The sequence below is a fragment of the Podarcis vaucheri genome, assembly GCF_965113315.1.
Source record: "Podarcis vaucheri genome assembly, chromosome: 11".
NCBI lineage: Eukaryota > Metazoa > Chordata > Lepidosauria > Squamata > Lacertidae > Podarcis > Podarcis vaucheri.
Window position 1 is genome coordinate 58,729,817 of NC_138749.1, and position 16,301 is coordinate 58,746,117.

Genomic DNA, 16,301 nt, shown 5'->3' on the forward strand with positions numbered 1-16,301 from the left:
CGCTGTTATTTTATCTGCCAAGTCTGCAAAGGGAATTGGAATGTTGCAGCCAAGCCCAACTTTATAGCACCAGAAGTCGACAACGCCCAGGTTTCTTCATCTAATATGAGCACTTAGTGAAAACTTTGCTGCTTTTTTAAAAAACAGGGAGGTTGGGAAAGGTCATCCCTTTCTTAATTTCCACTGCCATCATTACAGATATATGTAGCAGAGACTCTGCTGCCTGCCTGTGTGTGCATGCTGGATCGAAGCAGAGCAATCTAACACAGAAAACACATTTTTTGTTATTTTTAATTAACTTTTTTTACTCTAGTCAAGACTGTAAATTCTGCAAGTGCACTTGAAGAAAAATCATAAGCAAGAAACCTAAACAGAAATCAGAATGACCTCCCCGCTGCAAATGACTCTGCCAGTGGGGAATAATTTCAATTTGTATGCGAATTTTATTTTATAGCTAAACAAATTATATGAAGACAAGTATTCCATTAACCCCAGGAGTCTTCCCATAGTTTGATATGAGTGCACCAAGTCTCTTGGTCTGTGGCTTTTCATTTCTTTTCCTTTTCCTTTTGTGATCACTCCATTGCAAGACAGCTCTTGTGTGAGACTGACTGCATTGACAGTCAAATACGCCCCAGCCGATACCCAGAAGGACAGTCACCATCAGAACTATTATTCGTTTTTATCCAGCATTTTCTCCATGGAACTTGAATAGACACATATGGCTCTCTCCCGCACCATTTCCATCTGCCCAACAACCCTGAGATGTAGGTTAGGCTGAAAGACAGTGAGCGACCCAAGGTAATCCAGTGGACTTCATGGCTACATCTGGAATTGAACCTGGATTTTCCCAATCCTAGTCAAACATTTTAACTCCTGCATTAAAAGGTAAAGGTAAAGGTAAAGTTAAGTCCAGTTATGAACAACTCTGGGGTTACAGCACTCATCTCGCTTTACTGGCCGGGGGAGCTGACGTTTGTCCGCAGACAGTTTTTCCAGGTCATGTAGGCAGCATGACTAAGCTGCTTCTGGCGAACCAGAGCAGCACATGGAAACGCTGTTCACCTTCCCGCCGGAGTGGTACCTATTTATCTACTTGTACTTGCTTTCAAACTGCTAGGTTGGCAGGAGCTGGGACCAAGCAACGGGAGCTCACCCCGTCGAGGGGATTCTAACCACCAACCTTCTGATCGGCAAGTCCTAGGCTCACTGGTTAAGACCACAGTGCCACCCGCGAAAAAGAAGATGTGTACAAATACGGGAATGGGATCATACCAAGGAGCAAACTCTACAAGGCAATTGCAGGATAGCATGAACAAAACCACACAAGCACAGACCTGTCTAAGACTGGAGGCACTGCTTCCTAATAATTGTTTGCGATTAACAGTTTCCCCCAAAAGAAAGTGAACTGAATTGAACTGGAGTGAGTGCCATAACCTTCCATGTCCAATCTACCTTTTATACCAGCCTCTTTCACAATAAGCTGGGCTTGTAAATTTAGCATGGGAGGCTTCCTTTTTCCAGAGTTTTCGAGATTCCTGCAAAAACCCCTGAAGCTTGTGTAACTCCTCCCTTTCCCTGGCACCTTTAAATCACTCCAATGTCACTCCTGATCAACTCCAAAGGAAACAGGCGATTTTCATGCAGAATGTTGGAAAGTATGACAATGTGTCTCTTTATTCTGAGATAAATTGAAAATGAAAATTAGGAACCACTTAATAATCTAAGGCCCTAGAAAATTTACAGGTAGCTTGATAATCAGCTCCTCTCACCCACCCTTTATTGACTTGGCCAGGTGGCATCTATTCTACTTCCTAAGGTAAAGGTAAAGGGACCCCTGACCATTAGGTCCAGTCATGACCGACTCTGGGGTTGCGACGCTCATCTCGCTTTATTAGCCGAGGGAGCCGGTGTACAGCTTCCGGGTCATGTGGCCAGCATGACTAAGGCACTTCTGGCAAACCAGAGCAGCACACGGAAATGCCGTTTACCTTCCCGCTGGAGTACCTATTTATCTACTTGCACTTTGATGTGCTTTCGAACTGCTAGGTTGGCAGGAGCTGGGACCGAGCAATGGGAGCTCACCCCATCACAGGATTCGAACCGCCAACCTTCTGATCGGCAAGTCCTAGGCTCTGTGGTTTAACCCACAGCGCCACCTGCATCCCCTAGAATGGTACAATTAGTATGTGTGAAGTTATGCAATGGTTATCCCTCTGCCATTCTTAAAATAATGAAGGTCAAAAAGCACAAAGTTTCACAAAAGATAAAGAACTCAGTCTGTTTTGTATGAAATATAAGATATGAAACCCAGTTTTGAAAACTTTATTATTATTATTATTATTATTATTATTATTATTATTATTATTATTGAAAACTGTAGCAGCCTGTGCCTGGAAATACCCACGGGCTCTAAAGATGGTATCAGTAAATAAATATTCACAGCTTCCTGAAGATTTTTCCCCACAAAGATGTTCTTTTCTGAGTTTTTTCCCCCCTTTCTCCCTTCTCTCACTCTTTCTTCAATTTCTTTTGACCTTTAAAAAACCAGTCATTATTTGCCGCTTGATTTTTTCAAGATGTTCTCTGGTACAAAATGATGGCAGTGAATTCAATTTGAGAGTCAACTCATGAAATGCAATATATATAACAGGCTAAAGACGGTATTGCTTTAGGCATGATTTTATGAAGCAAACAACCATTCAGAGTATTTCACCTTGGAGTACAGCATATCCTTTTCAATGCAGTGCCCTTTGGCTCTGGAGCCGAAGCATTTTACAAGGGGTATATTTAAACCATTCACAGGCATCCGAACAAAATGTAGCTCAGCTACATTTCAGGTAACTCTTGCTCTTATAAAGCATTGTATACATGGCTGATTTGCCCATATCAATACTGTTTAACAGCTTCCTTGCCCTCAATGAGCGGAATAACACTTTTATCCATCAGCAACATTTTGAAAACCTGAGAGTATGTTGTAGATCTGTGGTGAAATCAAACCTTGGCAAAAAAATTCTTACCATGCTCTTTAAACAAAATCAGTTGTGGTTCTTTATTGCCCTCTTGCACAACTACAGTTAAAGGTGCCTCAAGATCTTGCCGCCCCCCCCCCCCATCTCAACAGAATAGCTAACAAAACCATAGCATTAAAAACACAAGCATACTGAAAGTGCTTGCAGGGTGTGGCATAGTGAAAACCTTCAAAACCATCAGGTGGAAATCGGTGGCCTAATCCAGACTAGTGGAAATCAGCTAAGGTATTCAGCCTAAGGAAGGGGGAGATCTTCCATTAAGTGTCCAAGTTTGCACACTTACAGGAGCATGGCTGAATTGAGCATTCATGGGATTGGGCTGGATCTTTCTTACTTCCAGACATTTGTTCAAACTGGCCCAATCATGGCAGAGGAGATGGAAAACAGACTGTGAAGAGTAATCTAATGTTTGTATGCAGTGCCCGGTTCACACTTAATCTTATTTACATCATGGTAGAGGCAAGCATATGAACTAAAGCATAGATAATATTGTGCAATTGATAGATAAATAATTCTCCTCCAGAAAACTGGTGCCTGAATACTTACAGACTAACATGGGTAACTCAGATTTAGGAATGGTTATCAATCTCTTCATTGCTGCAAAAAAATAAAAAATGGCAGTGTCTTATGAGTGGAAAGCATTTCTCTTCTGATGTCTGAAAGATTATACAGAATATGAGATCTTGTCATATTCTAACAGCTGCAGTGTATGTTTTCTGATGATTATCATTTCATAAAAAACTAAAGCTGATAAAACTGGAAATAGGCCTTTTTAAAAAAGGGTCCCAAGTTCAAAATGAACTATCGTGTGATTCTGTTCACAGCTAAACCTGCAGAGGAACTTGACTCAGTAATTTTTGTGGTGGGGAAAATAGGGCTTGTATCCTGGAAGATGCTCTCCAGAGGTTATGCTCCTGTTATTAGATTTGTGTGTCCAACTGTGCAAATCCATTTCAAGTGTGTAGCTTCTTTCAAAGCTCCACTGGAGGGATGGAACAGACCCTCCAGGGAATTCCTCTGAGAATTCCTCTCCAAGCCAGAACCTTACATGCTTCCCTGACAAGCCTTCCAACCACTTGAAATGTTACCCAGTGAAAGATTTATTTATGTGCCAAGCTCATACCCACCTTCCTGCAGGGAGTGCCAAGCCCCGCAAGGCTTCCTTCCACCACAGTTTCTTCCCAGACATTTTGGCTTTTTAATAGCAAGCAATTACCAAACCTCAGCCAAACCAGGGAACATTTCTCTGCTCATTGTCTACACAGGTAAGGGAGCACCCTGATGCAAATGTTACAAAAGGTGCTGCTCAGAAAACCCATCCGATAATACCACAAAAAATGTGGTCATTTACATGACCATCTATAAACAGATTAAGTGTTATCTAGACAGTAATTTGCTGTGGGCCGTCTAAATCTCTTTATGACAGTTTCCCTTAAACTTGTATATTTGCTGTGTACAAGTCAAGGCCCTGGACTTTACTCTTTGAGAACCTAAACAGAATCTAGGTGTCTCTTTCGTGGTGGGGCAGTTTAATAGTGCTCTCTCTACTATAATATTTTTTAAAAAAGAAATCTAAAGCAGAAATCCTTTTAAAACAGTTATGAAGCAGTCAAAGGTTCTGCAAGCGTAAAAACATTGTAGTTATGTTTGTTTTACATATTTAAAGCATCATGCTTAGGATGGCCACTGTTGAATTGCCAAAGGGGGGGGGTCACCAATTTGTATAACATGTATATATGCTAATATATATGTTTAAATGCAAATGGGTTAAACCACGGAGCCTAGGACTTGCCGATCAGAAGGTTGGCGGTTCGAATCTCCGTGACGGGGTGAGCTCCCGTTACTCGGTCCCTGCTCCTGCCAACCTAGCAGTTTGAAAGCACGTCAAAGTGCAAGTAGATAAATAGGTACCACTCTGGCAGGAAGGAAACAGCATTTCCGTGCGGTGCTCTGGTTTCCAGAAGCGGCTTAGTCATGCTGGCCACATGACCCGGAAGCTGTATGCCGGCTCCCTCGGCCAATAATGCGAGATGAGTGCTGCAGCCCCAGAGTCGGTCACGACTGGACCTAATGGTCAGGGGTCCCTTTACCTTTATATACACATCACCATAGTGGGGAAGACAGTGATCAGGAGAGCTGCATGTCCACTTGGTCTGCTGCCCTGGTGCTGAGGATGGGAAACCTCAAGGCCTCTGTTTTCCTTTCTTATAGATTTTTAATCTTTCAACCAGACTTGGTCCAGACAGCCCTTCAAATAAAGGCCGCCTTCAAACACAGGACTGCCCTTTGATAGCCCTGTAAAGAGAGGACAGTCTTCTGTAGAGGACATGACCATCCTAATCTTGTGGCACAGACACAGAATTATTTGTTTCAGGAGCCAAATGTTCGCTATTTTATCACTTCACTGCCTGGCCTCAAAAGAGGCTCGGATGGGAGCATGCTTAAAGTGGAACCATAGGAAGAGCAAAAAGACACTTTTGGGTCTCCGCCATGGCTGTGTGCCAGGACATGGGAGGAGCAGGTGGGGTTTATCTCCTCCCCTCTTCAGTCTTCAAGCCACACCCAGCCCTACTGCCCTGTATATGGTTTGCGATTAGCAAGTGATGATCTAACTCAAGTCTTGACCCAACTCAACATTTCTTATAATACTTCTGTCCAGCCTTTCCATGAGGGAAGACACTCACAGTAGCCGAAAACAAAGATAAAAATCAACTAATCCTTCCAAAAAGACAAACCATCACATAAGAACTTTTCAAGAGCACCACAGCAGGGGACAACCACCACATCTCCAACTGCTTTCTCTCACGCTTGCCATCTAGTTGGCATGGGGTGGTGCCTATTAGATTTTCTCGCCCTCATGTCCAACAGTTGGTTATTCTAAATCCCCATGCTTTGAATTTCCCCACCCACAAGCAGAAGCCAAGGGTAGAGTGGGTGACAAGGAAATTCAACAAGTCAATAGGACAATCATAGCACATCAAGCATGAAGGAAGGAGGTGTGGTGCTTGGTTTTGGTGGCAGCCATGAAACCCACCTAAAGATGAGTCCAGCCTGGGTTAACTTACCTGCGGCATCCTGGGAAGTTCAGCACCTCTAGATTTTTATTTTTTATTTTAGCACTTCTAGATTTTCAATGTGGCTCTGGTAGCCACAAAAGGAAGCTCAATCTAGAAAACAGGATAAAACATTCCAACAGCTGTCTGCATATACAAAGCTGTCTGCGAACACAAAGAAATAACTCCCATAATAATGCTATCTACAATGTCTGGTACATATAAACAATGTGTGTGTGGCTAACACTTCTCTTTGGTTATGCAAAATCTCCCATGTAGATGGATTAACAGATATCCATGTATTTGTTTAACACAGGGTTGGGGAACCTGTGAACCTCCAAATTTTGCTGAACTAGAAACCCTATCATCCTTGAGGCTGAGGGGCGCTGGAGTCCAATATCTTCCAGAAGGCCACAGGTTTGCCTCCCCTGGCTTAACAATTACCCTTACAGTTAGTAAAGTCAAAAATAAAGGGGTATTTGACTCCTCTTCTGTTTGTAGCTTTGTTTTAGCAACATGTGTGGTCCAGTTTGCAGTTTATATTGGGAAAGGGTTTATAAAGCAGTGATCCAGTAAAGAATTGAGCAATATCTCTATGTTTACCATACATGGGGTAAATACCCTCCGTAATACTTACATTTCATATAAATAACAATCCCATTTTTAAGGAGGCAGCCAAGCAAGCAAATATGATATATTAGGAAGACAAAAGACCCACAGACTGGGAAGAGCTTTAAAGACCGTTTGTGTAAGCATTTATATGCTGCTCTCTGGAATTTGTATTTTCATATTCAAGGAGAAAATAAACCTTCCTTTCTCAACAGTGATGGCAGCATATCCACATACACAGACACCTACCTCTGAAAGAGGACAACCAATCAGAGTAGAAATGTGTTTTGAAGATAGCCACTGGAGTCTCACACTCTACAGAAGTATGAGATATATAAATCTCAGAGGCTGCACTGGGTCCCTAGATGCTGGCCTTCATTAGTCAGATGGGACGCGGGTGATGCTGTGGTCTAAACCACTGAGACTTTTGGGCTTGTTGAAGGTCAGCAGTTTGAATTGCTGTGATGGGGTGACCTCCCAGCTCCTGCCAGCCTAGCAGTTCGAAAGCACACCAGCACAAGTAGATAAATAGGTACCACTGCGGTGGGAAGGTAAATGGCATTTCCGTGTGCTCTGGCACCCATCACAGTGTCTCATTGCACCAGAAACAGTTTGATCTGTTAGAGAATTTCCAGCTGTCTGGAGTATTCTCAGCTTTTCTGCCCAGAAATGGTGCAGAGAAGGCGCTTTTGCTCAAAGCCAAGCCCATCCATTCATACACTACTTGACATTGCAGCCATCAAGTGATTAACATGCATGCGCAGATCATCTCCTAGCTTCCATCCTGTGAAGGACAATTGCAAAGATCCAAGTCCTTTTCAAATCTAAATGACTGGCACAGCAGAGAGATCAAAGAGCATCTAGCACAGTACATTTGCTACATCAGGCAGAAAAATCATTAAGCGGTCCACCAAGAACATTAGCAATTTTCAAGAGGTCCATGGAAGTGAAAAGTCTGGGGTCCAGGCCTTTCTCTTAGGCATGGTCGGCCAATTGGTGCCAAAGAAGGACAGAACATTCTTTATGTACGCAACAACAGCAGCAAGAATACTCATCACAAAGTATTGGAAGACACAAGATCTACCTGAACTGAACTGAAATCAAACCTTTATTAGGCATTGTACAAATAAAACCATAAAAGAGAAAATAACATGTAAGTGACTTGAAATATATATAAAAAAGCAGCGGTAGGCTACATACATATATATATATATATACATATAGAGTCAGTGGTTTTCCTTGTTAACCTGCTCCTTGGAGGGCTGCTACCAAAAACTCAGCTACCCCCGCCGTTACCCTTTGGTCAACGTCGGATAGGCAGAATCCCACACATTCACCTTGCTGGGGTTCCAGACCACCCAAAAGAGGGGACAGCACGCGTTGACGGAGCGTACTGTACAATGGGCAATGAAAGAGAATATGCTCTACAGTGTCCGGGACATTCATAGAACATCTGCAGAATCTCTTGTTTCTAGGGATGTTTTGATATCTTCCCCAGACAAATGCTGAGGGAAAGACATTCAACCGGGCCAGCATAAAAGCCCTACGTTGGGCTGGGATTATTAATTTAGTGACGTAATTGACTCTGCTATCTAAGATATTTAAATCATAGAATATGGGAGAGCAAATTTTGTTTACAGCTGCCATAATATTTTGTCTCTCGACATCCTTTAGTCTAGTTAGGATATTATGGAAAATGTATTGCTCATTAGAATTGTACAGGGGCTCCAGCTCGATGCCTAAAGATTCAATCTTTTTTTCAAGGTACTGATACCATCTTGATTTATAGGAGTCTTCAAGCAAATCAGCGAGCAGGCTTGATGGAGAGCAGCGAAAATGGCAGCGTTACCAGTACTTTATTGAGGTGGACCAGGCCCAGTATTCCATTGTGTGTATGCCTATTTCTGCACACATTGTTTCATATTTGATCACAGCTGGGAGTCCAAGAATACGTCTCAGAAAGCTGGAGTGAATCTTTTTTAAATCACTGTTATATGCTTGGACCCATAGTGGGATTCCATAGAGTATCTGGGCTTGCACTTTTGTTTGAAATATCTGATTGGCCGCAGGGATAAATTGATTACCTTTCTGATAATAAAAACGGGCAACTGCTGATGAGGTGCACTTTGCCTGTTTTATGGCGTTTGTGCGGTGAGTTGCCCACCCTAAATTGCTCTGGAATAAGATTCCCAGATACCTATAGATTTTTACTTGTTGGATTTCTTGCCGTCTTATTTTCCATTTCTCTAGTTTCCAGCCATTCGAAAAGACCAAAATTTTTGTCTTCTCATAATTTATAGAGAAGATCTACCTACTCTGGAAGAGTGGCGGACGAAGGTGATAGACTATATGGGACTGGCAGAAATGACTGGCAGAATCCGAGACCAGGGAAGAGAGACGGCGGAAGAAGATTGGAAGAAATTCAAGGGCTATCTTGGGAAATATTATAAAATTAGTGAATGTTAGAATGACGTTGGTTAGAATTTAAGTGGTTATCAGCTGTAATGATTAAGATAATTGGGGGGGGAGAAAGAAAGGTGGGAAATTAAGTGAAAATTAATGGTAAGGATTTGCTGAATGAATAATTTGAATTGGAATACAAAAAGGGAAGGTATGAGGAGGTCTGAGAAGTAAGTTAAAAGAAAATAAGTGAATGGAATTATATGTGTTTTTATTTTTGTATTTTTGCTTTTTGTTTTTTCTGTATAACCTGTGAAAAGTTAATAAATATATTATTAAAAAAAAGAAAAGTCTGGGGTCCACTGATGTTGTGGTTGGTGTGTTGGGTTGGAATGGAATGGAGGAGACCTGATTTAAAAGCCCCACCAAACCACAAAACTCACCTTGAGTCTGAGGAATAATGATGGGAATCCAGAGCAAGTGTGGAATGGCAAGTTAAGAATGCTGGACTTGGGACACAAGGAAGCTGGTTCAATGCCTGGCCGCCCCCACTAGCCAGAGAGATGGCTGGGTGGCCTTGGACCAGTCACTATCTTTCATCCTACCCTACCTCACAGGGCTGTTGTGGTGATAAAATGGGGAGGGGCAGAACCATGTGTGCCTTCTGAAGTCATTGGAGGAAGAGCAAGATATAAATGTAAAGGAACACCACACATCCATCATCATGTGTAAGGATGGCACAACTATACTCATATGTGCAATGTAATTATGGGCTGCAGCATATAAACCAGGGAGATGGTTGTGTAGGTTTCACACTGTTTCCTACACAAGAGGGAATTTGTGTGAAAGAGACCAGAGTCTTAAGTTTCTAAACTGTGAATCATCTCCTGAGTGTAAAAACAGATGCAGAACCGCGTGCTTGCTGGGAAATGCTTCGAAAAAGATTGTCAGATTGACTCCTAATTGTTGGGCACTTCCATACTAATGTAAGATTTTAAGACAACATTTATCTCACAAATCCAAGCTCCTTTTGGTTCTGGAAAATAGCTTTAGTCTTGATTTTTATGACAGATGGAGCCACCGTCTCCTAGAGAAAGAATTGTCCGCCTTTGACAGGCCGTAGACACTGATGCCCCTGGTGGTCAAATGACTGTGAAACTCTGAAATTAAGGTAGCACTAAACTAAAGACAAAACAACTATGGCTATGTGCAGGACACTCTTGATGCCAAAGTTTTTAATCCCTTAGGTTAATTTTTTTCCTTTGCCTTTTCAAGGTGGCAACGAATGCCACACAAGAGACGCGAGTGGCTGGGTTTATTTCCTTCTCAGCATTGTCACGGATTTCAAGGAATTGTTACTGTTTTTCACCCTAAGAAAGACACTTCCAAAACGTTACAGTTATCTTGGTTACAAATGTTTAACATGTTTCAAGTTAATCTACATGCGGAATCCCTTCTTCTGCCCCTGCCTCTAAATCCATGTGCTTCATCCCATGGAATTCATGTGCAAAAGCTTAACTTTAATGCAAATTTGTGTTTTCAATGAGTTGGAGCAGAAGGCAAGGATTCTCCCACAGATGCTCTGGTCGTGGAATTCCAGGATCTTGTCTTAAGTGAAAGTTTGAGGGAAAGGTTCCCTCCCTGTCGAGAGGATTTAAGAGCGTGTGTGAGATCCCTGATCCTTTGAGGACTCACTTCTGTCTCCAAGTTCCCAACCAAGCAACTCACAGGGAAGCCACTGATCCACCTTTTCGGAAGCTCTCCAGTATAAATAAACAAGTGTGTACCTATTTATGATGAAGAACCTTTTAACCCTTCAGTTCGGTTCAAGGTTCCACCACACGGAGAAACTTTTCAGAGCCACGTTCTGCCTAAAAAACCCGCCAGCGGAACAAAACAAAACCGTCAATCGAGCAGCAGCCCTTTCTGCCCGCTGCAAAGAACTGCAAAGTTTCTGCTTTCTGCTTTGAGAGCGCTGCAAGTTAAGCTGCCTGGAGAAGCCTCCTAAATGGGAGGAGGGGCTCCTCGGGGGCTGCTGTCAATCTCTTTAAGCCTTTCCTTTCAAGCTTTGAATGTGAGCTGCCCACTAGCCCCCCGCCCCGCACCCTCCCCCTTTCTCCAGCAGATCGTAAAAGAAAGGAGGGGGGAGTTTCAACAACAGCCCGGACCAATAGCAAGTCGCAGAGCGAGGAGAAGGGGCCGAGCAACGGGAGGGGGAAAGAAAAAGTGGAGAAAAGGAGAAAGAGCGAGCCAGCCAGGGAGCTCGGGCGGAGGGGGGGATGTGTAAAAGGAGAAGAAGCGTTGCTAATTTTTTTTTGTTTGTTTGCTTTTCCATGCATGCATAATGAGGGCTGATCAGAGCACGCTGCTGCTGCGGCGGCGGCAGCTTGGAGGGCACTTTTGTATTTAAAGCCTCGCGAAAGAAAACAGCTCCGCAGAAGGATCCGCCGGAGAGAAACGGCTCGCCGGGCTCGGCGGCAGCAGCAGCGGCCGCATCCCGGAGTGAGGAAGCGCGAGGGCGAGCCGGGCGGCTCTTTCTTGTGCAGCCTCCAGCTCGCCGGGCAAGGAAGGAGGCTCGCGGCGCGCACCGGGCGCCCGGCGACGGCGGCTGCCCCAGCGACCTGGCATGCACGGCGATGCTGCCCGCCGAGCGCTGAGAGCGAAGAAAGAAGATCGGCGGGAGCGAGGCGGCGGCGGCGGCATGAGCTCAGCAGGGAGCCCCCGGCCCCGCAGCCCCCGGCTCCACTGACCGCCTCGCGGCCTCCCCAGCCCGGGAGGAGGGGGCGGAGGCTGCTGCTGCGCGCGGCGGCGGCGGCAAGAAAAGGCGCCGCTTCCCCGCCGATCGCAGGCCGAGCCGGGCGGCGCCGCACGGATGGATTGATGAGCGGGACCCTCATGCCCACAGCGCGCAGGACTTCGGCCAACTTTCCCACCGGCGGCTGCCACCCCATCCCCAGCGCCTCCCGCTCGCCCTCGTCGTCCGCCTCCCGCCCGCGATTGTCCTGCCGCCGGCCGCGATGGTGGCAGCCCGGCCAGGAGGAGGAGCAGCAGCAGCAGCAGCAGGCGGGCGGCGCTGGCGGGCGGCGCTGCTCCCGCTGCCCGGCGCCGTGGCGCTGCGGCTGGGGCTGCTGCTGCTGCTGGTCGCCGCTGCCCCTCCGCCGGGGGCTGACGGCCGGCGCTTGATCTGCTGGCAGGCGATGCTTCAGTGCCAGGAGGAGCCCGACTGCAGCTACGCGTACAACCAGTACGCCGAGGCGTGCGCGCCGGTGCTGATGGCCGCGGGGGACGGCGCGGGCGCTGCTGCTGCAGCGGCGGCGGCTGCGTCGCCGTCCAGTAGGCGGCGGTGCCCGAGCCACTGCATCTCGGCGCTCATCCAGCTGAACCACACCAGGCGGGGCCCGGCGCTGGAGGACTGCGATTGCGACCAGGACGAGAACTGCCGCGCCACCAAGCGCGCCATCGAGCCCTGCCTGCCTCGGACCAGCGGAGGCGGAGGAGGAGGTGGAGCAGGCGGCGGCGTCGGGGCGGGCGGCGTGATCGGCTGCACGGAGGCGCGTCGGCGCTGCGACTGGGACAGCCGCTGCAGCGCGGCGCTGGGCCGCTACATGACCTACTGCGGGAAGGTCTTCAACGGCGTGCGCTGCACCGAGGACTGCCGCGCCGTCATCGAGGACATGCTGGCCGTGCCCAAGGCGCTGCTGCTCAACGACTGCGTGTGCGACGGCCTCGAGCGGCCCATCTGCGAGTCCGTCAAGGAGAACATGGCGCGCCTCTGCTTCGGCGCCGACGCCGTGGGGCCCGGCAGCAGCGGCGCCTCCGACGGCGCCATGGACGACTACTGGGAAGAGGAGTACGACGAAGAGCTGGCCCCGCGCGGAAGGGACGATCTGGACGACGTGGCGGCCGTGGCCGGAGCCGGCTCCGAAGCCGCCTCGCCCAGGAAGCCCAAGGACGGCTGCCCGCCGCGCGCGGCTCCCTGGACGCTGGGCGCCACGGCCTCCATTTTGCTGCTGCTGCTGCTCTCGTAGCCATTTCCAGCCCGGCGCTGGTGAGGGGCGCTGGAGGAGACCAGGCCGGGTCGAGGAGAGGGAGGGAAGGAGCCTGCGCTCGCCCCGGGGCCCTGGCTCCTCTCCGGGAGGAGGACGGGGCTTGGGCACGGAGAAAGGAGAGCCTCACCCCCAGCAGCGGCCCTGCAGAGCCCGGGGACTCTGAACTCGCCCCAGGCAGAGGGGCCTCTCTTCTCTTCCCCCCGAGCCTTGTATTCAAGCAGTGTGCCTTATTCTGCACCTCCAGTATGCCTTTGGTTTTGATGGGGATCCCCTCCGTGTCCTCACTGGGCCCTGTTGCCTTGCCTGACTAGTTCAGTTGGAACAGATGCTGGGCTGGATATTATGGTTTCTTTGCGCTGTGGTCACTCCTCCTGTCCTCATCTCTGTTTGTACATCAGACCCCAGAATTGTGGTATTTGTTACTTTTGGTTCCAAGCGTTCCGTGCATGTCCAAATAAGCGTGCTTAGGGCTGCAGCCTTACAGATGTTTTACTCCTTGCATTTTTTCCCCTGCGGGGCTGTATGAACCAACCTGGATATGCCTGTCATATACAAAGATTGTGCAGTCCTTTCTTCCCTGTGTACAAATCACTACCAGTTGCAGCTTCCTAATCTTTCCCCTGTACATGCAGGAAAGTAAGTAGCAGTGTGTATAATGGTGTGTTCCCTTCCCCACACACACTTAGCCCCTGCATACAGCCATGTCAGGGGAAAGGCGTGATTCACCCCTCACTGCACTATGCAAGTTGTTGCTACTTGGCTCCTTAGAAGCAAGAAAATGAATTCACAATAAATGTGTAGCGTGGGTTATCATGCCACGAAACCAACTTGCAAATAGCAAATGTTTGCTCTCTGCCCCCCCACTTCCCCAAGCTGTAGACATGAAGGTAAGAAAGAGTTAGGCTTCTTCCCTAGAGTGCCTTCAGAAATGCTGCTTTACAGAGCTAGCCAGCATCTTGAAATGGAGTCCTTTCTCTCCTCCCATTCACAGCATTCATCATGATGCCTAAAAGAAGATGCAAACTTCGATTCCTGTTAACTGGGTGTGTGCTTGAGTGGAGGAGACTTGAGCATATGTGAGGGTTTTCCAACACCTTTTCTCAGGGTTGTTTTGAACATTAGTAGTAGGGACTTTATTCTGTGTTAAGGTATGGAAACCCCATGTATTTTTGTCACGTGTGAGGATTGCACATGCTTTTTTGCATGGTGCATGTATATTGGGAAGCTAAAGTTGTGGTTTTCCAGTAAAATAGGTGTGTGTGTGAACTTCACACATTGTTTTCATGCTTTCTCCTACAAGGATTCCCCTAGCCCATAATGTTCAAAGTGGCCCTTGCACCACTCAGAATTGCAATGCAATACAATTCATCAGCAATTTTCTCTTGCCTCAGCCTAGTAGGAAAAATAATGCTGATTTGTTGGCTACAATAAACAATGCAACCATTGTCTTAAAAGAGCTCTGCACTGCCATCTTCAAAAGACACTTTTAAAATTCAAGAACTTGTATCTGCAAACATCACAAAAAGTTATATTGCCTCTAATCCTATCAGGGGGCTGACCTCTGGTAAATCTTATATAAAATGTATTTAAAACTGGGATTTGTTACCAGTCGTTTTTGCATGTATATAGAAATTTATAAATTGTATACTTGGGAATAATTTATTTTTTAAGAAATTAAAGATTTAAATGCACCCCAATTGCAAGATAAATGCATCTGCTATTCTTTTGTTGCAAAGGTACAGATCTCATTTGATATGTAAAGGGATACAAGCAACAGTAATTCCCATGGAAAAATGCTAGATCAAATGTACAGTGTATTTTATAGATTTGAAGTTAACACCTGTATTGTTTGGAGAGACTTGATGAACTTTGTAGAATTGTATAAATGCCTCTCTGAGCTGCCTTGAACATTGTATTTTTATAGAATGTGTGAAAAGGTCCCATGTCTTAAGTATCTATTGCTTGTGTATTTTTATGTGTAAATTAGTAAAGAGAGATTTTTAAAGAATATATATCTGGTGAAGTTGTTTTCTAGATACTGCACTGCTCTTGAGATAGTTTAGAGGCAATGGGAACACACATGCAAGTAGTTAATGTATGGCTGCATTCCTCAAAACCCTTACACTGAAGTAAGCCCATGGAATTCTGCTCTTGCATATGAGCAACTGGAGCTTATCCTAGCTATCACTTTTGTAGCTGTTGGTAATGGCGTACCCTATTTTAGTGAATATTTACTTGGAAGAAGCCAGTGCCCCTTTGAAAACATCCCCAGTGGTAGATTTATAAGTCTTGAGCTGCATTGGTAGGACAATGAAGTAGAGTTAAAGCTGGGGAGGACAATTCCAGTGAGGCTTTTTTGTCTTTCCACAGAAATATGATGCTGTTGCCACAGCTTCCTCTTTGAAGGCGTGAAGGCCAGTTTCATAGAAAGCCCTGTGCTAGTACACAAGTCTCTTGCTTGCAGTCCTTCATTACTGAAGGAGGTCACATTCCACGAGCGCTAGTAACACATTAAGGGGGCATATCCTTCAAATGCTTGCATTTGATGCAGAATTGAGGGCACTTTGCATACCAGCTCACCTTCGGTGCTGAAGAGGGCAGACACAAACAAGCATGTGTGACCAACAATGACAAGCCCTTGTCTGATACTGGCCTGCGAGGTTGTTTTGCAGCCTGCTGATGGCTGGTTTTCTGCCAGAGCTACTGATCTACACTCAAACGCCCTTAGATAAATAATTACGCTCTTAAGCTGTCTCGAGTGCTGATACAATTGACCTTGTAAATAGAAATGTTTGCAGTTGGAATAAACTCCGGCATTTGGAAGTCCTCCCTCCAGGGGATTGAGCTTGAACTGTGCCAAGCTAGGCACTTGCTTTTAAAAAAAGAGAAGAGTTTATTTATCTTGTATCCCTTCTGTTTGTTTAAAACTTTTCTTTTTCAACGCTGTGATTGGAAGACAAGTCAGAAGATTAAAAGCCACAACAAATAAACCTTGACTGGGGGTGGGGGAGAAGATCAGCAAAGACTGTCATTTTTTCTTAGTTAACTTGCTTGGCTTTTTAAAACCCCGAGCAAAGGTAAAAACCAGGCTTGCTACTTATTTAGAGGCAATTAGCAAAACAGTAAATTTCCTTATATAAGATCTGTTCTTCCCACCA

General features: G+C 46.0%; 1 protein-coding gene across 1 annotated transcript; it reads left to right on the forward strand.

The window, feature by feature from the left end:
* The first annotated feature begins 11,974 nt into the window (after window positions 1-11,974).
* Window positions 11,975-15,151, forward strand: GAS1 (growth arrest specific 1). The gene has a single exon (XM_082241659.1). The coding sequence runs from the start codon at window positions 12,112-12,114 to the stop codon at window positions 13,120-13,122; it is 1,011 nt and encodes a 336-aa protein (XP_082097785.1). The 5' UTR covers window positions 11,975-12,111; the 3' UTR covers window positions 13,123-15,151.
* Window positions 15,152-16,301: the final 1,150 nt, after the last annotated feature.

What these genes read in the sequence shown, in the direction of transcription:
- GAS1 (XM_082241659.1), top strand. Translation starts at nt 12,112, where the DNA reads ATGGTGGCAGCCCGGCCAGGAGGAGGAGCAGCAGCAGCAGCAGCAGGC.